General features: G+C 47.3%; 1 protein-coding gene across 4 annotated transcripts in view; it reads left to right on the top strand.

Moving 5' to 3' along the window:
- Nucleotides 1–690: 690 nt before the first annotated feature.
- The window catches only part of SH3PXD2A (SH3 and PX domains 2A), a 126,700-nt gene continuing 99,775 nt past the window's right edge, over nt 691–27,615 (top strand). For 2 of the 4 annotated variants that reach the window (XM_078593159.1, XM_078593156.1), the window contains exons 1-2: nt 693–2,104; nt 20,118–20,198. In XM_078593159.1, the coding sequence (XP_078449285.1) occupies nt 2,030–2,104; nt 20,118–20,198 (156 nt within the window). In that variant the 5' untranslated portion in view covers nt 693–2,029. Of the gene's footprint in view, nt 2,105–20,117; nt 20,199–27,615 lie in introns of all 4 variants that reach the window. The other 2 variants (XM_078593158.1, XM_078593157.1) reach the window with 2 other exon arrangements.

Raw genomic sequence — 27,615 nt, 5'->3', positions numbered from 1 at the left:
CCACACACACAACCACACAACCACACACACACACATCAACACACAACCACACACACACACAACCACACACACACACACAACCACACACACACACAACCACACACACAACCACACACACAACCACACACAACCACACACACAACCACACACACAACCACACACACAACGGCACACACAACACACAACCACACACACACAACCACACACACACACAACGGCACACACAACCACACACACAACCACACACACATACACACAACCACACACACATACAACGACACACAACCACACACACACATCCACACACACAACCACACATACACACACAACCACACACAACCAATACAACAACAACAACCGCCATTCGCCACTAAGTGGCGGTGACGTCACCACGACGCTTGTGCCAGGCCAAGTGCACCTTGAGGCCACGTGAAGTGTCGAACGCCCACCACTAAACTACAACCAACACACACACAACCACACACACATCCACACACAACCACACACACACAACCACACACACAACCACGCACACACACAACCACACACACACACACAACCACACACACACAACCACACACACAGCCACACACAACGACACACACACACAACCACACACACACAACCACACACACGCACACACTCTCGCCATCAGCTGTGGTTGATGTTTCCGGAGAGACGGGGCAGTGCGCGTGCGCCGAGAGTGCGCAGGGCGGAGCGCTCGGGTCGCGTCCGCGCTCCTCTGCGCCCCCCCTCCCCTCCTCTCTCCTCCTCCTCTCTCCTCATCCTCATCACCTCCTGTGGCCGGTCGCTCAAGGCTTCTCCCTAACCCAGCGCTTCTCCACCATCCAGGGGTTTTGCTTTCTCGGTCTCTCCCACTCTCGCTCGCTGCTCGCCCGCTCTTCTTCCCGACCCAGCGCGCTCCCACCCCTCCTCCACCTCCTCCTGCTCCACATCATCAGCATCCTCACGCTTCTCTCGCCTCTGCTCGCCCTCTCTTCTTCTCAACCCAGCGTTCTCCCCTTACCCCCCCCCCTCCTCTGGCGTTGTCATCATCTTGACCATCACCACCACCACCATCACCGCCGTAGTAAGCTGCACTTTGGTAATGTCTACAACGACGCACACGGCGTCTCTTCGCTAGCTGTAGGCTTCGTGCTGCGAGCTAGCTCTGCTATCTAGACAGATCTCGTGTACAGCCACAGTCTCTATCCTTTCGATCTGCCTCGCTCTCTGCGTTGCTCTGTTGTGGGATAGCCCTGCAGTTGATTTTATTTCACTATTTTGTGTTGTTTATTTCTTCTCGTCGAGTTCGCCCCGGTGTCTTCCTCCTCATCGTCCTATCCCTCCCCCTCCTCCTGTCTTTCTTCCGCCGCTCCCCAAGAGAGATTACCTTCAGCCATCTCCATTAGGGACTGGAGACACTGCTTACTACTAGACACAGGCCCAGTGGGGACACGCACGTACACACAGGTCACACACACACAGACACGCCGCATACACAATCGATCATACACAGTTGTTACACCACACGCTCACACGTGCGCGTCTATTCATCGCGCACCTATGATGGACAGATGCCACGGCGTCTACTTAACGTGGGTGTCCAAGCGTAGCCGATTGGGTTAACGTCACAGAGGAGTAGACATACGCACGTACACACGTGTACACGTGCACAGCAGCAGCAGCAGCCCCTGATGCGTGCGTGCACTCCACGTGCACTTGCGCTGACTGGACGCATGCGTGCACATGTTGGAGAAGGCACACACTCACACATCTTGCGATGTGAGCACACCAGCGCAACCTGATAGGCAAACAAAGCCAGGAATAGCACCGAATAGGTTACGGCAACATTTGGCTGGTCAGTGTAGTATACCTTGCATATATGCCGCGTTAATTATACTTTTTTTTGGGAGCGTGGGGTGGGGGAGGTACACGTTTATTTATTTGTTATTTTGACCCGAAATATTTGATCGGGGGGGTGAGTGCATAAAAAAAAGCTCAATCACAGCACGCGACTGTTGGCAAGATGATGCCACGGAGAACGTTAGAAGATGTGAAAGTTGAAGATGTGGAAAAGAGGAGATCACCCAGCAAGCACTATGTACGTATATGTCACGTGGCAACCTCTCACCCTGCACCGCTCTTCACAATGCACCATCCACGGTTCTCCCTCCGGCAGTCTCGACCGCCGATGTGCAAACTCAACCGCACACAAACAGATCAAAACAAACACACTCCCGACAATGCGCGCACTACGCCTATCTAAGTCCGTACAAACACAAACACACACATAGGTAGTAGACCGTAAACGCGCAAGCACAACGTGCATGCCTCTATTTCCTATACACCAACACACGTAGAACGGAATGCGTATACGAGTGGTCATGCATGCACACATCTGTATAACTGCATTGATACAAATGGCACACACGCGTACACGCGTGGTGAAACACATTGCATGTGTTGGAGGGGATATGCGTCGTAAACCTTAAATCCGGTTACTGTCAACATCCTATCACGACACGCGTTTCAATGCAATGCGTGGACAAGACACGTGTACTCCGAAACGCACTCACGACCTCGTATTGAACGACACGTGTATGATCGCAATCATGAGCACTTGCATCCGCTGATGTATGGGACTTGCACTCTCTCATGGCTGAAACAATGCGTGCTTGATTCATTGATTGGTGTTTTGGGAATTGGTAAAGCTTTGTAGCGGCTGTCAGATTGTCAGGCTCGCATGTTGTGTGTTCACCCGTGTTTGTGGAGTGTATGTTATACATCATGTGTGTGTGGAGTGTGTGTTATACATCATGTGTTTGTGCAGTGTATGTCATACATCATGTGTTCTGTAGTGTATGTTATACATGTGTTGTGGAGTGTATGTTATACATCATGTGTTGTGGAGTGTATGTTATACACCGTGTGTTTGCGAAGTGTGTGTCGCGGCTGCTTGTAATGGAGCAAATTGGCTCTGCTACACCAGTTTCCATCCTTGTGTTATGCCCATTGCAGAAGAGTGCCACGGTGATTCATCCTAAAGTCTCGCGTGGCCAGTTGCATACCATTCCCAATCACTGCGCGTTTCTCCCCTTTACATTGCAAACCAAGTGAAGACAACTTTAATGCGTCTCATGCGACCCACCCCTGAACCTTTCTGGGCAAACACCAGAGGTGTGGACTCGAGTCATGTGACTTGGACTCGAGTCAGACTCGAGTCATGAATTTGATGACTTGCGACTCGACTTGGACTTGCATAACAATGACTTTGTCCCACCTATGAGATGTGGACTCGAGTCATGTGACTTGGACTCGAGTCAGACTCGAGTCATGAATTTGATGACTTGCGACTCGACTTGGACTTGCATAACAATGACTTTGTCCCACCTATGAGATGTGGACTCGAGTCATGTGACTTGGACTCGAGTCAGACTCGAGTCATGAATTTGATGACTTGCGACTCGACTTGGACTTGCATAACAATGACTTTGTCCCACCTATGAGATGTGGACTCGAGTCATGTGACTTGGACTCGAGTCAGACTCGAGTCATGAATTTGATGACTTGCGACTCGACTTGGACTTGCATAACAATGACTTTGTCCCACCTCTGAGATGTGGACTCGAGTCATGTGATTTGGACTCGAGTCAGACTCGAGTCATGAATTTGATGACTTGCGACTCGACTTGGACTTGCATAACAATGACTTTGTCCCACCTCTGAGATGTGGACTCGAGTCATGTGACTTGGACTCGAGTCAGACTCGAGTCATGAATTTGATGACTTGCGACTCGACTTGGACTTGCATAACAATGACTTTGTCCCACCTATGAGATGTGGACTCGAGTCATGTGACTTGGACTCGAGTCAGACTCGAGTCATGAATTTTATGACTTGCGACTCGACTTGGACTTGCATAACAATGACTTTGTCCCACCTATGAGATGTGGACTCGAGTCATGTGACTTGGACTCGAGTCAGACTCGAGTCATGAATTTGATGATTTGCGACTCGACTTGGACTTGCATAACAATGACTTTGTCCCACCTCTGAGATGTGGACTCGAGTCATGTGACTTGGACTCGAGTCAGACTCGAGTCATGAATTTGATGACTTGCGACTCGACTTGGACTTGCATAACAATGACTTTGTCCCACCTCTGAGATGTGGACTCGAGTCATGTGACTTGGACTCGAGTCAGACTCGAGTCATGAATTTGATGACTTGCGACTCGACTTGGACTTGCATAACAATGACTTTGTCCCACCTCTGAGATGTGGACTCGAGTCATGTGACTTGGACTCGAGTCAGACTCGAGTCATGAATTTGATGACTTGCGACTCGACTTGGACTTGCATAACAATGACTTTGTCCCACCTCTGGCAAACACTGTCCCGTACTGCTGCGTGTATCTTGTGTAGAACCACATGTTCAGCCCGATGTTCAATGCAGCTTCAAACAAAACTTGCGGTGCTTTGCTAAAATCCCAAAACGCCTAGCGACCAGCAACAAACAGCACGATGTAAGGCGTCGCAGTGTGGTGGTTGAACACAGCGTGGTGGTGAACACGGCGTGGTGATTGGTCAGCACAGCGTGGTTGGTGAACACATCGTGGTGGTGAACACGGCGTGGTGATTGGTGAACACAGCGTGGTTGGTGAACACAGCGTGGTGGTTGAACACAGCGTGGTGGTGAACACGGCGTGGTGATTGGTGAACACAGCGTGGTTGGTGAACACAGCGTGGTGGTGAACACGGCGTGGTGGTTGGTGAACACATCGTGGTTGGTGAACACATCGTGGTGGCTGCACGCTGTGGGGGGATGACCCCGAGTCCTCAACATGGTTAGAGGAATCGATGCGCGGATGCTGAATTGACGGTGTTCCCACGCCTCGCGACTCGTTATCGGTGATTTGACCATACTTCACCACGCTGCCGCATCTACTCGTCTGTGCTCCTCTTGTTGTAAAAGGGGAGCATGGACGTTGGTGCATAGTACAGCACAATACTTGATTTTGCTACACGGCCCTCAGCTGTCCAACACGAATCGGCCCGCGCACCACGTGGGAGCACATTTGAATCGGAATCGTTATTTATGCTGGAGGAATCCGATGACCTACAAAGGACTTTTTCACAGATGTGTCCCGTAGGGGCGGGTCAGAAAGTTACACCCATCCGAGTACTATTGAGGCTCAAACTTGCTTAGCCGCCGAGGTCTGACAAGACCAGGCACATGCTGGTTGATTTGGTCACAGGCAAAGTATGAATGCACACACCTTCAATTTTTATTCTATAATAAAAAAAAATTTAAACAGGGTAGCTTTCAAGTCTCCTGGAACGGGCGTCACTAACCGCGTGTTTCATATTCAGGAGTGATGCAATTAAACACCACGCGCATTCAGTTACCGTATTAGCATTCGCATTCACGTGAAAATTGCCATGATCGGTGAGAGAAAATAAGCTCAACTTGTCACAAAGGTGCAGTGTAGAGAACAAAAATAGAGTAAAAATGCATCGCTGTTGGCTCTCGCATGGCTTATGAAGCTATTCATTCATTCACTCAGTAGTAAACAACTGTACCACCGAAAATAAACGCAAGACTTGCATTGCCAAGGGAATAGAGTGGGGGGGGCTTTTTTATTCCCTCCCTTTATGGTACTGTATGTATCGTACAAATAGTTTTCGTATTGTTCACAGTCACGGAACGTAAACAGCGGACGGTTTTTTTTCGGCAGCTCCTGTTTCTCAAATGTCCTTCAAGAGTACAAGACATGCGCCTTCATGTATGTGTGTTACAGGGTGGGATGAATGTTAGAGCTTACCACGCACGACGCGTTGGCTCTGTGTCTCTCTCTCTCCTGTTCACTGCGGTTGCGAACAGACAGAGACAGCAGGCAATGTCTTTCAATGCGGTATCTCCGGTTTCTTTCTATGCAATTGTTGCTGAGATGAATCCCAGATAGTCCGCATACTTTTTAGCGGTCAATGCCTGGCCGCTATTTTCGGAGAGAATTTCATCTTCCCCGCAATACTTAAACCGCCGCACCGATTGAGCGAGACGCTGCTACAGTGGCGTGCATTGTTACCGCCTGGCAGTGGCTGTAAATCTCAAGACTCGGGATGACGTACAGAGATGAGCTTTCCTGACTAAAGTAACATAAAATATAAACCCACACCGTTAATTTTAGTTAACGACCGTGCATTTTTTTTTATACGTCATTCGTTTCCTCTCTCTTGATTAAACATGACTTTGGGAGAATTAAAACTCTCAAATTATTCCACGAGCAGGAAGACATGCAATTTGAAAATGCATTCCTTCTCAATTACGCAGGCTGCAACACGTCCGAATGTGTGTCTTTTCGCGTAATTGGGAGGATTACTTTCAGAACTGCAACAAATTTCGCGGTCCGTGCCCAACGTTTTTGGATTGCCCCCATGAATTCAAAGCCACCGTACACCTCTTACCGGCCCACATATCCTCCTCGCGCTGGGCAAATGAAGAGTAAACACACACTTAATAAAATGGTTTAACTTTGTATCAAACACTTTACGGTTATGGGTACGCATACCCTCCCTCGTAAAATTGTAAACGCCTTCATAACCGAGCTGACTGCACCAAGCGAACGTGATTTTTCACGTCCGTGGATGTTGCTGAATGTGTGCTGCTAATTGGAGGATGATTAGCTGTGATTGCCTTCGCCAGCTTTAAGGATTTAGCTTTTCAGACAACCACTGTCAAAGCAAAGTACCGATACGTACACTGTTATGTGGGTAAGATGTCAAAATGAACTTCATGGGGAAAGGTTAGATTGGGTGCATACGATACATGTGTAAATCTGTTTCACTATAGCACTGTTTAAACATTTATTCTGTGATGGGTTATTGCCAAGCAAGCTAGTCCGAATCCTTGTACAACAAGGTAATACATTCTTCACGTACATAATTTGGTTCGAGGGAAGATTACGCTGCCTTGAATCAAATAAACAGAGGGTGATAACATCAGTAAATAATAAAAGCGAGTAACCCTGCATGTGTAGGAATCCATTTATTACAAATGCTTGCTTCAAGAAAGAGGAGATGGTCACGAAGTTTACAGTTTCTTGCTGTGGTGCAGCCACCCTGTTTGTCGTGGCCAGTGTGTGGCCTTGTAAGAGTCGTTCTCTTCATTTTGGCATTCACGGTTTTGATGGCTGACGAGACACTGGCCAAGTTAGGCAGCTGCGAACACAAGTCATATGTGCAGTAACGCTGACAGCAAACCACAACGTACCGTTACCCCCCTCCCCCCCCCCCCCCAGACTTAAACATCAAGGCACGCGTTACACCGTGACACACAACAACGTGTGTACGTGTGGTTGTGTATTCTCCCTTGCCCCATAATGCCGTGCACAGCCAGAACCAAGGCGTTAAGGCACTGACAATTGGAGTGGCGTCCACTGTGGTAGATGGAGATAGCCCAGCACCCACGGCTCCGTCTCGAACGGCGAACGCTCAAAACCTGCGCGTCCCCTACCTCTAATCCGGACTCGCGTCGCCACAGACGGCTGCTCACCGGCAGGATAAGAAGAGCGGCGCGCTGTTTATCGCTCAGAACAGCGTTTGTGTTCGAAACCGCGTTTGCGCTCCCTTCGCCTGCCTGCCTGCCTGCTGGCTTACTTGCTTGCAACACTGCCTCATTAAAGGTGTTGAATGTAACGGAATTATTTCACCCCCCCCCCCCTTTCCGCCGTCTCCGTCCGCCTGCATTGGCACCCATTCCAGGGAAGTCTGGGCTGGAGAATGCGCAGCGGTTCTTGGACGGTGAAAAGTGTGATTGTCTCGTCGCGTTTGTCGCACGTGCCGCCTTTCAAAGGTGGAGAGATTGTTTCAAGAACGAGCGCAATGAATTGTTGGCAGGCCACGCATCAGGCCCAACGATCGATAAATACCCTTGCTTCGCTCAATCTCATGCTATGCACCAACAGAATGCTTTTTGGTTGGGACGCCACACACTTTCAGGATATGAGACACTCCGCTTGCGATGACAACCTAGCCGTTGCCGCACCTATTTATTACAACCTTGCTGGAGATGAATCAACGTGTGGGTAAAGTTCATTTCGCAAGTGCAAATGTATTTCCCTTCATTAGACTTGTGTTGTTATTGCAAACCTAACATCTTTCCATGCCACCTTCAGTTTTAATCATACGTAGGCTGCAGGGATGTAGTGAAAGCATATATATTTTTTACATTTTGATGTTAATTAACGCTCGTTACACATGTAATGATTTTCAAGCATAAGACTTCATGGATATTTTCCATCCATGTGCAGTACGTTGCATCACTAGAGACGCTGCCATTCACTGCAGTGAGAATTGATTCTTGCCTGAAAACGCGACCCTGAATCAGGACCATCAAATGTGTGGGCAGTGCATTGTTCAGCTCCTAATTGACTGGGTTATTTTTTTGCAAATGGTAATAAAACCAAGGACAGTACAACATTTATACGACATGTACAAACGTATGCGATGCTCAGCTCTTTGATGTTAGTCGTTGCGGTAATTTGACCGTACTCCATGCTGGTCAGAGTGGGGTTGTTGAAGTTGGAGGGAAGACCAAGACGAGTTCATATATCACCCGCAGCTGACAGCCACCGCCAGGGACCAAACCCAGGATTGCCAAATTCATAGGCACAGCGGGCTAACCACTGCGCAGACACCAGTCCACCCAGTACACAAATGCCGGGTTTAAAATACCGTTCGAGTAGCGTGTTTTGTATGAGAGTCATGCGCACAAAGCGCGTCAGAAATTGCGTTTGCATTCGCAGCGTGCCTCCAGTCTCTTTAAGATTATAGAGAGGGCCTTTAAAAATGTGCCACAAAAGACATCGGTTGGGCGCGTGGCAGGCGGCACCCACGCGCTAATGCCCCCCCCCGCCACCTCCAGCTGCTCGTCACTTCAGTGCCACTTTCTGGATAGCCGCCACCTGTTGAGGGGGGCCCAGACAAACACTCTGCCGCCACTGCCGCGTCTCCTTTCACTCGTGTGACCCCCCACCACCACCACCAACCCACCACCGCTTGTGCATGGCTGACCTCACCCTGCGTGGATTTTGACAACTGCCGCTGGGCGAGTGGCGTGTGGCATGCGTGATTGTGGCAGGCACGTGTGTGTGTGTGCGTGTGCGAGAGAGGGTACGCGCGTGTGTGTGTGTGCGTGTGCATGAACGGCGGTGGTTTGTGCAGTGGTTGGAGCTCTGCGCCGTGAACCAGGTGACCCGAGTTTGATTTTGCGTTCACGACCAACAACAATGGGAAAAAAAATTGAACTGGTCCCGGACTTCTCCTAGGTCGACTCAGCCTAAAATTAGTACCTTGTGCGTGAACAGTCGGCAATGGGGAAATAAATGTGGCCGGGTGCGGTGCTGATCGTGTTGGCCTTCATTAGGTGCTCTCCTAGGTCGACTCAGCCTAAAATGAGTACCTTGTGCGTGAACAGTCAGCAATGGGGATATAAAGGTGGCCGGGTGTGGTGCTGATCGTGTTGGCCTTCATTAGGTGCTCACTCGCGGCACTCGCCCCAACAGTCTGTGAAGGCTATTGGGGGGATCTTTGTCTTTGTGTACAGATGCACAGTCACTTGGCTTTGCCCGTCAATGTCCTTCAGCCGTGTTGACGAATCTTTTGTGTGCCTGTGCCTTAAATGCTGCTTTCCAACAAAGGCTACAAGCCCTTATGTCAGCTCTGCCCGTCCCTCCGTGCATAATAGTGGGCAGGCTGATGCACTGTTACTCTCAGGAAACAAATATCCGATATGGATGAATCTGGAGTGTAAAGTTTTGTTGTTGTTGTTGTTTGGAGCTTACTGTATTGAAAAATGTCCAAAGCTTTTCCCAAACCTTGGAAGCACAAATCAGAGCAAACATCACTTCAGCATTTGCCACTTTGCCAATGTTTTTGCTCTGTGAGCTACCTATTGGTTTCCGTGCTGCTAATCCAATACTTTCAAAAACAAACGCGTGTCGGAGAGCGTTACGTATCCATGCCAGTGTGTGATTTTTCCTAATTTGTTCACTTTGGCTGGTTCTGTTTGGCAACACTCTGAAAAAATCAGTAATTGTCATTAGTTCAGTTCTTAGACAATGTCATGGCTGCGTTTTCTAAATCATCCTAATAATACATAATACCGGTCATCAGAAAACATTTTTAAAAGTTAATTCTCATCAGGCCCCATGGTATTAAGTGTAGTCTGCAGCCCTTATTAACTCTTTCTCTTGTCCCTCTTTTTACGTGCTATAAACAGCGCTATTGCCAGAAACGTCACTTACATTTTATTTTAATGCCACAGTGTTATTGACGAATGTGTTGAGTTCATTTGTGAAAATAATACATATGGGGTGTAATTTTGGAGGTGATTATCTATAATTTCGTAAAATATGGTTTATTTGTGGAAAAGGTCAAGAGTTTAACACACCCATGAAAATGAACTCACCGTACGCAGCATGGATGAAAACATCGGTTCGTTTTGAGTGCGTCCGACAAATGCTTTCATAATCACGGTCCTAATTGGTTTACACACTGTGCCCAAGTACAAAGCCACTTCATGATAACGGTAATGATTACCCATTTATTTAAAGTGTCTGAAATGTACGTCCAGAATTGCAGAATTATGCAAGTACGTTTCTCGAAATAACAGGGAGAGGGAAAAAAACACGTGTATGTGTTTTGTTGGTAGGGAATGACATACCGAGAAACTGCGGATTAAAAATCTTATTTTTTTCCAACATTGTAAATTAAGTGCCAAATCACAACCTTCCATATATGGCTGGCCATTTCGTACAAGAACGTTGTCCTGAAAATGAAATAAATCGACCTTCTTTACGCATCTCCACAAACAGATACTATATTTTTAGTCTTATCAGCATATTGATTTTGTGGACTTGTTATCCATACCTATTTGCTAAACCACAAAAATCCCAGACTTGCAGTCCTCGAATTGCTTTAGCAAAATGCTTTTGATGAGCATAAATGGAGAAGGATAATACGCTGAGTGCATTTTTATTAATGCGGAGATGGAGAATCATCATCATCATCACCATCACCGTCACGATCCATGGGCAGATAGCCCGTAGTAGTCCATTGCACGTTTCGTAATTTCCACTTTCCTGTGTCTTGTGCCAATATGCTCAAGTAGTGCCACATCCGTCTGGCACCAATCTCTTCTCATGTCGTCATCAAGCCATTCTCTCTTAGGTCTTGATGAAGGACGGAGGTGGATTCATTATTACACAAAATTATTATTTTTTATCATTATTATTGCTTACCTTAGGAAAGTCCTCACTAAGCCGAATTACTCTTTTCAAGAGAGTCCTGTCCAGTTTGATGGATATTAATCCCGATTGAGTTAATTCGTAGGTAATGTTGTGTTCATTGCCATGTACGGTCAATACACGTTACATTGCATGTTTCCTTTTTAAATCCTTTATATTAAGTTCACTTGCTTGCTTGCTTGCGCGCTTACGACCGTGCAAATCTTTCGGTCGTTTTTTAACCCACTTCCCGTGATCCAATCGAGCTGACATTTTGCACACAGACTCGTTGTGCGTGACAATTTATTTTCGTGAAAAATAATTTCCAAAATGTTCCACTTTTTAGGAAAAAAATAATAATATTTAATTACCAATTGCTTAATGGTGGCAGGCAATCATCTGACCCATAGGTGGCAGCCATCTCAAGCCAGAGGACGAGAGGACTCTAGCCGCCCATTTCAAAGACCAATGTGGGCTGGGTTGTGGCCCATTGAACACGTACTGTAGTTTATTGTCTTGCTCTTTGTAAGAAACCGATGCCACGCATATAAAGGATTTACAGTGAAAAACTTTGTTTTTACGGGTTAATTTTTTAGCTATGGGAGGCGAACGATACAAAAAAGGTGCAGAACGACACAAACGGCATGCAGAGAGCTGCCCGAGTCGAGTATCGAACCCAGACCCTGCTTGCCGTGAGTCACAAGTGTTACCATTGCGACACCCTGCCACAAATGGTCCACAACGAAGCATAAAGTGATTTTAACATCTGTTGATGATGCCTGCTTTTATTTGAATTGTGTGTGCGCGTTAATATCGGTTGGCTAGAGAATATTAGTATTCTTGGAGAGTAGTGCATAGCGCTTCCAGCGGTGGTCTGTACGTATGTTGTAGATCTGTCTGAATCAAGGATAAATACTTTTTTATATATATTGTAATAGTCCGCTATTTGTGTTATGTGTGCAGGTTAATATCGGTTGGCTAGTGAATATTAGTATGCTTAGAGAGTACTGCATAGCGCTTCCAGCGGTTGTCTGTTTTTACATTGTACTTCTTGTCTAGTACCAGGGTTTGCTGGTTGGCCTCATTTTTTGCCACGATCTGTCCCAGCCCCCCCCCCCTCAGATAATAAATTGCATGTACTTTATCAACAAGCCTGCCTTGCTTTGAGAAGACATTAAGCCTGCTATCTTACCCGATTCCTTGTGGACGTTTTTTTCCTTCTTACCAATAGTAGGTCATCATGTGTTGTGTCATGACATCATTTGCCAAGAAATATTTCCTGAAGCGAGCAAACTCCCCACGGTGCGAGGTGGGTCAGGACTATTCCGTAAACAAGTTGCGTGCAGCCTAATATAGCTGTGGAAATAAACAAGGGGTGAGGCGTGGAGGGAATTAGACATGCACGGCGAGAGAGATGGCGTTGCATTGTGTCGGGGTGCGGGTGGCTTCCAGATGGACGTGGTTTGTTCTACGCCACTTTATCAATCGACCGCTGGATGAAAGCTTCCCCCACACCCTGTCAGTGATGGGTGCTGCTTGACCATACTTCACCACGCTGGCCAAACCAGGTTGGTGAACGAGGGGGGGGGGAGGATGCAGATGAATACTGCACGAGTAAAAAACAAATCGTCACATTCGTCTTCAACACTGTCGTATAACAGAGAAGAAAACAAAGTTGTCCAATGGTTCAGGAAATGGGCCTTCTTCAGGGCAGCAAAGAGAGGGCAGCAAGGTTGACCGGCTTTACAATTGAGAACGTGCACATTACACCGTGGGTCTCTGAGAAGACACGGGGACATTTAAGGAAGTTGACAAGCGAATGACTTTTGAATTGACACACTATGCTCCTGGAGCGTGGATTTGCACAGCGCCCAAATGCAACGACATCCCAAGACGCTGCCGGAAACAGTGGGCACAAGAAACGTGTGCCCGTACATCGACGTTGAGTATCGAACGACACCCTTGGAGAGCCAATGCGTTGTCATATAGACCAATTTGAAGTAAAGTAAAGTAATCGCATCTGATTGTAGAACTGCGTCACGCAGGGAGTAAAACACAAATTACTAGTGCAGTGCCTCGCCGTCGTTTTGAAGATGGATACTGGGCACAGTATTTAGAGTGAACCTCTGGACTCTGTGGGCATTGAGTGTTTACACTGCTCACAGACCCCACCTTGTCATATCACTGGCATGCTAACATAAAGCAGGTTCAGGGACATTCTCACGCTTCAACCATTTTAAACAGATAAAAACGGAAACTACTATAACTGTTTTTATTTTACTAGGTAAGGCCCACTGAGCTACATAGCTCTTTTTCAGAAGCGACCTGGCTTTCACAAATGAGAACTCAACAAAGTGGCTAATCATCATGGGGAAATTCCTAGCAGCCAAATACTCTTGAGTGCACGCTGATTCTAATGTGGAGTGAAACAAATCCACGCGACCACGGGGAGAGAGACACGCAAACTCCAAATACACAGGCCTCATGGTCGGGATCGAACCCACGACCTATTGCATTCCAGGCAAGGCAGTTAACATCTGGACACCACGACACCCAAAAAGGGTAAAAGGTACAGCCCTGCAATTGCTTGTTCACTCCACTTTTTCTTCTTAGGTTTTTTCCGGTAAAGTCACGTAGAAAGTAAAATAAAATAAAAACAATTTTGTTTTTATTTTATTTTTATTTTATTTTACTTTCTACGTGACTTTACCGAAAAAACCTAAGAAGATGATTCCTTGCAGTCACGAAAGCTTCAAATCTGTTCACTCCACTGTTGGCGGAAGGGCCGCCACTAGAGAGAGGGAATGGAGAGGCCCTCTCGAGGGGATTTTGGCTGACTCGTCTATCCTGGACGGACGTTTTTACAAGAGGTTAGGAGTCGCCACGTTTCACCCCACTCCATGCGACCTGGTGAGTCACTGTGGTGTGCCCATTTATTCTGCTGAGTTGACGGAGGGAGTGGTGAATAGGGGGGGGGGGGGTGGTTCAGAAACATGCACCATTTTTTGACCGCCCAGTTGGGAGGTCGAATTGAACGGATGACCTCTGGATTTCAAATCCAGTGTGTTCACCATTACACCACGGCTGCATCGCCGATCAGCATAAATAGATACGTTCATTTGTAAACGTCCATTTTTAGTTAACTGTAAATCACAGTAACATTGTGACTTGGGTTCCTTCAAAAATACACACACGGAGTGACCTGATTAAAATATCCTGCAGACTGACAGTTTGTTAAAAACAGCCATACTTGAACCCTGCTATGAAGGACAGAATGAGAATAACACATAACAACGGACGGATTGTGAGCACACTCGATGGTACATTTTCGGTCCAAATTTATCGCTCCGTTGCTTTCCAAAGTTGGAAAATTTAGCATTTCATTCGGAACGGCTGAGTGTTCGGACAGCAAAATGGGCAGCAGTAAAACTCCTTCATGGAGAAATACTTTCCGTGCGTACACGTGGCAGAGTTATTGTTAGGTCACTCTCGCTGCTGCTGCTGCTGCTACTGACGCAAACCACTTGGCTGAAGACTGTGATCACTTGAACATGCGGTGGTAACGATTTCTCTTCGTGCCCTTTGCATTGCACTGCCAATTCAGAGAGCGTGCAGGCTACTCGAGTGCGCACGTATTGATGGCAATTATGCAGGGAAGCGTGATTTTCAGCGGACGGACGGCGGGCGGACGTCTGCAAGTCTGAGGGCCCGTCTGATGAGGAGTACGACATGCATACAGTCCCGCTACACTCGAAGTATGGGCCAGTATTGTAGTTTGCAGTGACATGACGTTTACCTTTTCTGAGTGGGTTGCAGCTCTGTGTAAATTAGGGTGTAAGAGGGCACTTGCACCTGGTTCTTTGACGGCTCAATCAGGGTTTTTTGAAGCTACATAGTGGGCTCCTGGATAGATGTATTTTTTCTAATATATGCATTTTAAGAAATGTAATATATTCTGTCAGTCAGTCTGACATGTCGCGGCATTGGAGTCCTGTATTTTGTTGTCGTACGGAGTTTAGTGAGGGATCAATCTGATCGGAAAGAACCAAGGTCCTCGGCATTGATGATGAGCTATGCATGACGAGGGACCTTTGACCCAAGTGGAAAAAAACATGACCGTACATTTTCACCATTTCCTAAATGTTGTGCTTTGAGAGTTGAAAATTGTTTTTTGCGATATTCACAAAATAACGCGTCACAAATTTAGTCTTTTTGGGGGGACCTTTCTACAGATAAATCCTAGTGCGCCTGTATTTTATGATGAAATGTGAATGCTCAGTATACCTTTAGCTTTGACATAGGTCTGCCATCCCATTGTGATCACAGTCAAAACAAGGTTCTCCTATGTCAGTAACGGTAGTCCATAAAATAACTTTGAGGTCCTCATTTAGATGGCCATTCTTTACACCAGAGACCCATTTGTGATTCCCCTGTTTTTGCATCCCCAAATAAACAATACACTCGAATGGAGCATATGTCTCACAGAATGTGCATTTAGCAGTAATCTGTAGCCATCTCTGGCATCACCGGTCTCCCTGTGTGGATGTTAGGTGGCTCCAAAGCATTTATCTATCGCTGGAAACATTTTGAATCTGGTCTTGACAGTCAAATGTTAATGAACAGACACATGCATCCGTATTGTAAATCCACTGCTGGATGAAGGCTTCCCCACACTGCGCGTTGCGGGGGTTATTTCACCATACTCTACGAGTCAATGTGGCTGTGTGAAGGTGGGGGGAAATAAATGTGGGGCCATATGGAGTACAGTACAACATTGGATTTTTCTGCACTATCCGCACCCTATAAGAACCCGTTCACGCATGGCGGACGTCCATCCGCGCACTATCCAGGCTCAACCCCTCTTAGCTCATGAGATGTGAAAAAATTGGGTGCATTCCTGGTGATTCATCATGGGACCTCCTTTGCCAGTACCAAAATATGATAATCGGTTTTTCCCCCTTTTTTCTGGCAACAAAACAGGTGTTAAGATGTTAAAACACCAGTTTTCAGTTTGGTGTTTTTAAATCTTAACACCTGTTTTGTTGCCAGAAAAAAAGGGGGAAAACCTATTATCATACTCTGGTGATTCGTTTAGACTAATGGTAATAAAACAATTGAATGTCGGTAGACAGAAAAGCCTCACTGAGTCTCAGCGCGGCGATGGTCCGTTTGACAAATTCCACTCATCGGTGTTTGTCTTCGTGCGACAGGAGTGTGGAGTACCTGGAGAACACCCATCACACATACCGTGTGGGATGCTGCTGCTACGGCACACGGGACTTGCAATCCAGGCGCACACCTTTTACCTCTTTACGTAACAGGGGGGACAACACTCCAAAGGTCCACGCAGATGGATGGATTGACGATGACTTTTCAGAGTTTTTTGACAAGCATCGACAGCTCTGGTCAATCCACCGCTGGATGAAGCCCCCCCCCCCACTCAAGGCAGTGTCACCAGTCATTGGCTGCCGCTCCGTCGCTATTCTTGACCATCGTCGTCCGTCGGATCGACGAATCTCCGGCCCAAGCCCACTTACTTTTCTTCGTAGATTGGAGACCGTGCATATGCGTGCTCTCTGATGCACGCGTTCCTCTCTCTTGTCTCTCATCGTGATTCCAAGCGTGCATGTTTCCTCGTCACATTATAACAACGCGAAAACGTAAGCCAGCATTTGTGGTTGAATGTTAATAATCTTTTTTTTTACAAAATAACGCCATGTATAAAACATTGGGCAAGTCTTGGGCATTTGCAAACGGGACGTGAGAGAGATGCGTAGTGCTTATGCCATTGACTTAAATTGGAGATTTAAAAAAATCAATCTGACAATTGTGCTCGGCACAGACGCACACTGCCCCGCACACATCACTCATGTTGATTGGTCAACGGGCGCCGCAAGAAACCAAATTTCACTCGTGTCAGTCATTGGCTTCGTTCTTGGATAAATATCTTTTCGTTGGTTCACGAATGTGCGCGGTCTAATACGGGAGCTTGGAAATTACGAGGTGCACTGTGGAGCTCACGGACAAGGGTGAAGGATGGTTGTAGATCATCGGCTACTGTATAGAAATGTGTGCACCACTTTATTTATTTTTATTTGGGGAGATGAGCCTTATTGCTAACACCTTGCAAAGGGAATATCCTAATCTCGTAATGCCACTCCCCACCTTCGCTCGCTCGCTCACTCTATCCTCTGCCACTATTCAATTTGGCGACTTTGATTTATAATCCCGAGGACAATTAGTTATTCAACACTGCAGCCTATAGACCATTGCCAGAGTCCATCTGTTCACCTTAATGCCGTGAAGGTTTTTTCTCTCTCGACAGCTGCCAGTGTGTGAGCAAAGCCAGCTATTTTTTTTGTTCTATACAAGTTATAATTGCTCGCCTAAGCAGTTAGTGAAGGAAGAGAGCAACCTTGGGTCTTATCACATGTTGTTCGGAAAGATGTCCGACGTTTCACTTCACGTGCTCGGAGCTTCTTCATTTGAGTTCTTGAAGAAGCTCCGATCACGATGAGCGAAATGTCGGATATATTTTAGCCGGCACGGAAACACATCGGAGAGGTATAGCGCATAAAACTGCGAAAACCTACGCTTGTGCTCTGGTCAGCTGAAAATGTGTGTTGGCCAAAACAATTATTACACAAAATAAATGTAAATAATCTCATTCAGCATTTGTTTATTATGGTCTTCCTATTAATCCCGATTAATATATTGCACTGTCAACACTATTCTATTGAGGCCGAGGCCATACATTATTCCATTATAAATATAAAGCTTAAATTAGTTAGTTGGCAGTGGAGAAATGTTGGTGATGCACGGTCGTGCTTGTGTGAAACATTTGCTCAACATTTAAATAGCCGGCGCTTGCAAAGCGTCAATTATATAGTAAGCCTCGCTGTGCGAAGAAACACAACACACAACTTCTCTCACATCTTCCACAACCCCCTCGCCCGCAACCAACTCTGCCACCGCCCCCCACACACAAAGATCGCATAGGGCCCATGAGATGTGTCGAAATGCCAGTGGTGACAACGGTAGCAGCTGCTTGGAACACGTGCTACGGACAACACATGCTTGGTCACGTGGGTCCCTCCGCACTGCTCATAGAAAGGGGGCTGCCTGCATCCCTGGTTGAAGCGGTGGGCTCACTCGTGGCCGAGATGAGCGTGGGGCTTGCACGCTGAACTTCGGTCGAGTGCCTCCAGAGTTTTTTAACATTCTTCTCCCGTAGTGCAAAGGCGAATATTATTCACCTCTGCTCTGGCTCTGGGGTAAGTCACACGCAGCGTATATGTTGGCGGAGGGTCGTAGAATTTCACTTTTATTTCATATCGGGGGAGCCGGTGGATGGATAAAGTAAGATAGTGAATGGTGCGTCAAAGCAATGTATGTGTTCGTTAGGAAATAACGAGTACACTTATTGAATTTATATTGAATGCATGTTTTTTATGTTAAACGTTGTTCTCACCGCACGTAGCGAACCGTATTAATCGGAGGTGCACACTTATGAGTTTATATTTGAGATCTATATCGTTTAAAAAAAATCAGATTTTTCTTACTTTTGTGAATGTGGAATTGTGAAATAGCTAATGCACAGCTTCATATTGACTACAATAAGCATAGTTATTTTTCGAAGTTCACATGTTCCTATCGCTTACAGGCTAAATATGTTATACTTTGGATCCAATGTCAATAATCTTAGTCTTGTACAATTTGAAAAAAAAAAATTCAACAATCGCTGGTTACATTTCCCAAATCTGATTATTATTTTTTATTGATGGGGCGGGGGGCAGGGGTACATATTATGCATTTGTAATGTCATCCAATACCTACGTGTAGGGCACATCTTCAACATTGTTGTTTGTGGTTTGGCAGGAACCCAGCACTAACAAACAAGACGAGGCGTACATGTGGGTGCCATTTCCAAATCGAATTTCAAAGTAGCTGTCTGGTAGCAGAGGGGCATTCTAAACCGGGAGGAGGGCTTTCTATTGTCCGTCTCGGCTCGCACACACTCCGCGATTGTGGTCGCTCTCCGGGACGTTGCCGTTCTTCGTCTGAGTTGTGGGCAGGATTCCTGGGAAGTTTGCTTTGTCGGGCCTACGACAGGCTCACTGTGAGATATTGATCCCCCGCCGGCCGTGGAACGGTGGTGCAGTGGTTAGCGCGCCGTGCTATAAACCCAGAAATGTTTGTTTGCGTATCACATCTGGACCTGGTTGAAATGGTTCTAGGTATCATAGCCCCCCGCACCCTCCTGCTCCATACCATTACTACTTCACTGATCCACACTGAACAGGGTGGTCAAGTATGGCCAACAACCCGCACGACAGACACTGTGCGGGCGTTATTTGTAAATTCAACTTGTAATTTAACCCAAGACGCTGCCTGTACGTGTTGTTCTCCATCTCCTGGTCAAATAAAAAAAAAGAAATCTAAATCTGCTAATTCAGTTTAAGGCGCCAAGGCATTGGCCAACTAAAATAAACCTCCGAATCATTTCCACCAAAAAATGTTTGGCAGCCGCCCTGCTTGGCAATAATTGGTCTCGTGAAGGGCAGCATTGCACGTTCTGTAGCTGCTAGCCCATGAGGTTTGCCACGTTGCCGTCGTTTTTGTTTATTTGCTTTAAGGAACAACAACAACACAGTACATGGGGCTATTTGCTGGGTGGGGGGGGGAGGTGTAGCAATGTTTTTTCAGGCGGAATGTTTTGGATAAACTGTTGAAATGTGCAGTTTTTTTAAAATATCTATTTTATCTATGTGTGCACAAGTGTTATCTTTCCTGACATCGTGCAATGCACCCTTTGCTGTCTTTCCAGGTGTACATCATCAGTGTCTCGTGGTCAGACGGAAGTTCGCAGGCCATCTTCAGGCGCTACAGCAAGTTCTTTGACCTCCAGGTACACCGAGCATTGACGGACGATCAGCTCAAGTTTTTTACCCGCAGTCGTTTCTCTGCGGCCCTTTTTTATGCGCTGGGCCTATATAAGGAATTGACGGTCTTTGAAACTGTTTAAAATCCAAATCCAATTGGCGTCCTGAAATAAATGTCTGGATAAGCGCCCCTTAGCTTGACAAAAGGAGTGAAGCGTTAGGCTCCCTCCCCGTTCGACAAGAATACCATTATGAAGCATTTTTTTTGCATTTCATCACGCGCGCGAGAATTCTACCCGTGCAATGCCTCATGTCTTCCTCTGTCTTGTTCAATGCGAGCAACTTGAGTTATATTTATATGGTCATATGCAATGTTTGTCACGCACTCATGCTCGCTGGTAAAAAGTAATAATAATTTAACAACGCAGCAAGTATATCCATTTGACATGTGGCATATAAACTCATGCACATTTGACATTTCGCGAGCGGTTTTAGATCTCTTTATTTTTTTATTGGAAACACGCATTCTGCAAGCACGGCTTACGCCTCGAAACGCATGGCCCGCTTCTCGGCTGTCGATCCATTTATCACACGGCCTGGCTCGGAGGCAACCGCACGTGTCTCTGAGAGCAAGGGTTAGCAGCTCAAGGCTTGTCTCTTTAAACCCCAATCCCAGCTCCAGGCGCGGCTGCTGTGGCGGGAGGAAGGGCGTGATAGAGGGCAACCACTCCTCATTAGGTCGGCTGTCCCGTATGCTTAGGGGAGCTGAACGGGTCTCTTGCCGTGTCCCGCTAGAGAATGCCATCGGGTGCTGCTGGTACAGGCCTGCAATCGCTCGCTCACCCCACTGCTGGTCGAAGGGTCTTCACTGGAGGGAGCTCTACGGAGCCCCTGTAAGGGGCATTTAGGCCTCCTCTTCCGCACTGGCATGACGATCTTGCAAGAGCTGGGAGTACCCGACACTTAACCCCACCGCACGTGACCTGCCAATCGACTAACCGTGCTGAATCCATTCACACTGCCGCTGGGGGGGGGGGGCATTCAAGAAACGTGCGCCACTGTTTCAACTCCCGTGCCGAGAGACGGATGCGGCAGACTTATGGATTGCAAGGCCAGTGTTCTGAGCGTTACAGCTCGACAGAAACCCTGGTGTGGGTGCCCTTTGGACTTGGACTCGCACGGCAGGTAATATTCCCCAATATCCGAAGAGCTGTAGCAAACAACGTGATGTGCATTGTAGTGGACCTACCGCCCAGCCCATATTGCGAATACAGTGTTGGGGGGGGGGACCCCTCCCTCCATAAAGACTACCCAAGAGAGCAGAAAATATTTGTTTTTAACGCTAAGCTGCTCTTTATGTGCTACTCCTCTAATGTAACCGTTCTAGGAAATGGGGAAATGTGCCTTTAATAGAAAGATTGTTCATCAAAATAAACTGACGTGCGCGAGACGCCGCCGTGGGAAATAAATGCTCTGCGATTGCAGTCGTTTTAAATCTGTGAATTAGAATTATAATCCTTGTCTTCGCCCACAATCTGATGGCATGGCTCTCTTGGCCATGTATTAGGCTGTGGTCATGCACAGAGAGGCTTCACGAATTGAAATCGTATTGTTTTTGTATTTTAGGTTTTAATAGGGCCCTCTAAGATGAGAGAACGTTGCTTTTCATTACACTTATTAGGCACTGGACATAATCGTGTTAGTGGATATGTCTATGGAGCCATTCATCCAGAAGTGGGTTGACATTTTTTTTAGCTTTGCATGAGCGTACAAAATCTGTACTTTGTGTGTCCGCAATACGGACTGGGCCATTCTGAGCAAGTGCTTGTCAGACTTGTGCAGTTCACCATCCAATTATGTGGCTTTTTCACTTCTTAGGCTGCGAGCGGTTAAAACATACGTATATAAACAACGATGGGAAATCGCGATCGTGCGGATCGTGGCACCCTTTTTTGAGGTTTGGTTTCTTTCGTTTAACCATGTGAGAACTCAAGAGACCGGGATTTGCCATGGTGACCTGGGGCACTATTCTGTTGGGGGGTGGCGGGGGGGCAGAGATGATTGCTGAGCATAATCCCAATTGGGTAAAATTTGTGAGGCTTTAATGTTGTGAGGAATGGAGTTGAGAATCACCGGCCTGGTCCCACTCGATTCACTGCACACGTCACGGTCTTCCTCGCCGACAGCGGGCAGTGGGCGACAGCCGACAGACAGCCTGCGCCCTGAACTTTAACTCCCTTATCAAGTCTGGCGCGGTGATGATTTGCAGCTCCTGCGCCGGTTGTTAACGCGGGCCACTTGGCAGTTGGTTGCCCAACGACCCAGACCCGTTCGCAACAACCGTAATGAAGTGCGCGCTATCATTAAAAAAGTCGACGCCCGCTCTCTATTTACTCGGCGATTAAACGCGCCGAGAAGGGCGAATCACGCGGGGACCCATGTGGTTTAAGGCAGCCCCCTTTGCAGAGGTCGCAAACGGGTTTTGATTCCTTACCCGTACCCGGCCGCACCAGGGTCGCAAATGGGTACCCGTACCCGGTACCCGGCCGGGTACGGGTACCCGGCCGGGTACGGGTACCCATTTCCTACCCGTACCCGTACCCTACCCGAAATGAGTGACAAACGGTTACTCACCAGTGACTCACGGTCTACCCGTACCCGTACCCGGCCGCACCAGGGTCGCAAACGGGTACCCGTACCCGTACCTGGCCGGGTACGGGTACCCGTTCCCTACCCGTACCCTACCCGAAATGAGTGACAAACGGTTGCTCACCAGTGACTCACGGCCTACCCGTACCCGTACCCGGCCGCACCAGGGTCGCAAACGGGTACCCTACCCGTACCCGGCCGGGTACGGGTAGCCGGGTATCGGGTACCCGGTTGCGACCTCTGCCCCTTTGTGGCTTGTGCCACCGCTGCCGCTCAGCTGTTGCCGTCTGGGGGTCTGCTTTCGGGGGGGGGGGGGCGGGGGGGGGCGGGCAGCGATGATCTGCAGCAGCTGCCCAGTGTAGATTCGACCACGATTTGTCTGTGCCAAGGGGAGAGGTGTCAAGTGTCTTGTTTTACATTTAGGGGAGGGCAGGCTAAACAGACGGGCAGATGGCTGTTTGTGTTATTGTTATCTTCGCGCAGAAACAAAAGTAGGGCCAGATAAGTTTCACAGCCAGGGCGACATTTGATCACACTCAGACTTTTTGCCGTTGGAAACATGTTCGTTGCCGGAAAGGGTGAATCCGAATTTTTGTTTTCGTTATTGAAAAAAAAAACAACGAAGTTTACGTGTTCTCATGAGGCGGTGAAGCTTTTGGGTGGCGCAGAAATCATGGCGCTGAGCTTAGCACCGACAAACCGCACACCCCGACCAAAATCAATGCCTTCGGGGTGATTTGGTCACCCGGTACTCCTATCGAGCCCAGACTTGTATAAGAACGGAACAAAGTTATCTGGAGGGACTGTCTAGAGATCCCTCCAGTGGAAGACCCTTCCGCCAGCAGTGGCTTGAGTGAGCACAACCGCAGTGCTGCACATTTGCCAGCGCCGTTACAGCAAAGTCTAGTAATTACAAGTTGCCTTATCACTCTAGACGGGCAACACTTATACAAGGAAACCCTAGCTCAACAAAGACTGCACCTTGGCCTCTGAAGCATCTAGGGGATAGGAGGTCAGATGGGTGAAATATTTAATGTTCAGCTTGGTCTTTCTCGTAGAGCATTGTCAGATATTTAGTCGCTTGATTTATGGCTCAGCGTTTGTTTCCTAACAGGCTTCCACAAACACTGCACTGAAAACTTTCTCAAATGGGTTGACCTATTTTTAATGGACATTTGTGATTTGCAGCAGGTTAAAGATACCCAATGAAACGGGTGTGGGGGAAGGGGCAGCTTTGATTTTTTTATGGTATATAAAACATGAAATGCTCTTGTGAAAAAGAAAAAAAGGACATTTTAACGAAGTGATTGCTTTTAAAAAATGTTTAACAAACACACATCTCATGCATTTCACGACCTTTAAATCTCCTTCATCTGTGTTTTGGACGGATAGGTTCTGTTGCTGTTGAAAATACTTTTTTGTTACGAAAAATCACGGGCAGCTATGAGCAGTTAGTAGAGCCATGAAGGGTACTGGAAAGTGACGATGCATTCTGGCAGTCCTAGTCGATATGTTTGTCATTGCCTTGTCACCTCTTGAATCGGTGATTCTCACGAGTTAGCGAGCAAGAATTATATTCTGCTTGTGCTATCTGCTCGTGCCTTAAATTGCATATGTAATACTCGTTCAGCTTATCTGTGTACATTTCACATTTTCCTGTGCTGGGTGCACACTGCACGTCAGAGGTCGCAACCGGGTACCCGATACCCGTACCCTACCCGATACCCGGCTACCCGTACCCGGCCGGGTACGGGTACCCATTTGCGACCCTGATGCGGCCGGGTACGGGTACGGGTAGGCCGTGAGTCACTGGTGAGTAACCGTTTGTCACTCATTTCCCAACGTCTTGTCTCTTCTCACAATTCAAGTTCCTAGAATCAACCCACCCGCGCCTGCAACATGGCTTCATCCCAGAGGTCGCAATCAGGTACCCGATACCCGTACCCTACCCGTACCCGGCCGGGTACAGGTAGGGTACGGGTACGGCCGGGTACGGGTACCCGTTTGCGACCCTGGTGCAGCCGGGTACGGGTACGGGTAAGGAATCAAAACCCGTTTGCGACCTCTGCTGCACGTTAATCAAGACGGTGGGTGAAGCGCTTTACGCATTTTGGAATATTTGTCCCACGAGTCAATGACTTTGCTCACGGGCCTTTGACAATCCACTGCCGGATGAAGGCACCTCCACGTCGTCTCGCTCATTGGGGTTGGTTGACCATGCTTCACCACTCTGGTCAGTGCGGGTTGGTGAGGGGGGTGCCCAGCAATGGTTCCGATACCCAGTCACCACTGGCGGTAGCAAGGGCCAGCGGTTGCACTCAGGTCGCACGGCTCATGGTGGAGTGAGTACGCTAACCACTGCGCCACCGCTCAACCACAAAATTGTTCCCTTTGTCATGATGCACGTCGTGCATATTAACAAAAAAAACGATTCCATCTTGGTCGACTTGTAATGGGAAATTGGGATTGTTATTTGGTCGCTGTGAATGTAATTGCTTTTTACACTCCACAATATACCACAGTTGACGCCTATATTACCGGAAGCACTGTTCTATGTTTACACTTTATGCCCCTCTGTTTATTGTTTATTGTTGAGGAACGCTTCATTTCATTCAGAAGTTTTACGATGTTGTTTTGACTATTCAGTTTACCGTTCTGCTTTGCGACCCAGGGACTCCCTTGAAAAGCAGACATATGGTCTCTGTGGACTCTCACCTGGTTTCAATTTGTTTTGAAGTCCTCACAAACTTCCAGAATTTGTGGCCGGTCGGGTGAGAAGAGAGAGCGCTGCACATCACACATTGTAGCCCACCAGAGGTATTGCTTGAAAAAAAACACACAACGTGGAGTATAAGCCATCTGCAGTTCTGCACAGTGGTTATGGCAACGGTTCACGCACGGAGCAATTAACTGGCATCCTGAGTTTGATTCTTAGCCAGGGAAAACGTCAACTAGTGGCTGATATCTGAACCGGTCCTGGGCCAACCCCCTCTACACCAACACGGATTGACCATCCGGCAGTGGTTTAACATTTAAAAATTTCACGAGACATCACACCATTGAGCTGCTGTTTGTGTGTACAAGCTCGGCAATATATTCTGAGCACACATTTGTCAGACATGTTGCAGTTCACTGTTCATTTCACCAGCGTTCTCACTTAATTGGCTGCACACAGTTAAACGACACGAGTAAGGAGAGAAGCCAACATGCTGGGCACGAAACTGAAATAATACCTTTGGCTCTATCAGCCACTACAACAGATGACACAAGTTTTGAGCAAGAGAGAGAGAGTAAAACAAAAAATCTTATTTCCTTTTTCGCTCCACAAGGACCTCTGTGAAATCTGCGAAAAGCAGCAGAAAATATCTCTCGCACGTCCTTTCGTTTATCAACAGAATCGTTCACAGACTCTTAACTGGGCCTCGTGGTGAGAAGCTAGCAGCGTGGGGGGGGGGGTAGGGACAGGAGGGCATGTGGCCATGATTGCTCCCAGATGGATGGTTTTACTCCCCACCTGAAGCTGCTTTCCGGATGTCGAGCTAAATTTAGCACACTCCCTAACTCCACGTGGCATCAGTGTGTGTGTGTGGCTAGCTGGAGGGTCGGCGGGTGGTGGTGGTGGTAGTGGTGGCGGTGATGGAGGCGGCGGTGGGGTGGTTGCTTTTCTTCTCGATGTTATTTGTTATTTTTCACTCTTCGCCTTCTGCTCCGAACGTGAATGTGGCACGACGGGAGAGCTGTCCGTGGGGGCCTTGACTTTGATCTCAAACCCAGGTCCTAGAGCTCCTAAGGCTGAGGCCTTGATCTCTGGACTCGTCACACTCTTGACTTCAGAATGGTTTTCAAGCAAATATAAGCAGAAGTCTGTTCTGCGTCTCCACGTATATAAATATGAATGTTTCCTAGTCCCACCAGCCGAGCTCGAGTTGTCACCTGGTTAAACAAACTAATGTGGAAAACTTTCAATTACTGTCTTTGAAAATCAATATTATCCCAGCAGAATTTGTTATCCAAGCGAGGTCTGGACCGGTTTCCATCTTCTGGGAGTTTGTATACAGAGACGTTTGGGCGTATTCTTGACCACAGCACAGCGCTGCCACAGCCCACTGCGAGGCACGTTGACCTGATCGTGCTTTTGAAAACTCTGGTTCGTGATTCCTTAGTTTGATTGCTTCACCAACCCTGCGATCGCCAACTATGAAATCGGTCAATCTTGCCTCCCTTTCTTTCTGTTCTGAAGAAGGGTTATGTTCTCAAACATCAGCCTACCCCCCACCCCCTCCGCTTCACCTGTCCATACTCACCAGCTTGGTGAAGTATGGTCAAAGAACTGCTCATGTTCAACGAAGTTGTAGAGGATGCCTACACGTGATAGTGAATTCTCACACGGCCGTAAATGGTAGTCATCATTATTATTTAGATTTAAAGCTTTTGTGACTTCAGGGATTCATCTTCTTGGTTCTTTCGGTAAAGTCACGTAGAAGGGAAATAATAAAATAATAAAAATCTAACATAATAATATACAATTCTCACGACGTTTCGGCCACAACGGCTGTTGTGTTGTCGTGAGAATTGTATTTTATTATGTCAGCATTCATCTAACTTAGCAATAATAATAATAATGATCTTATTGGTTATTTCGGTAAAGTCACGTAGAAGGGAAATAATAAAATAATAATAATACAATTCTCACGACGTTTCGGCCACAACGCAAGCAGCCGTTGTGGCCGAAACGTCGTGAGAATTGTATTTTATTATGTTTACAATTCTCACGACGTGTCGGCCACAACGCAA

Source organism: Lampetra planeri, chromosome 4, assembly GCF_965212315.1.
Source record: "Lampetra planeri chromosome 4, kcLamPlan1.2.h2, whole genome shotgun sequence".
NCBI classification, from domain to species: domain Eukaryota; kingdom Metazoa; phylum Chordata; class Hyperoartia; order Petromyzontiformes; family Petromyzontidae; genus Lampetra; species Lampetra planeri.
Note: the sequence above shows the minus strand (reverse complement) of the source record. Positions and strands in the feature narration are given on the sequence as shown.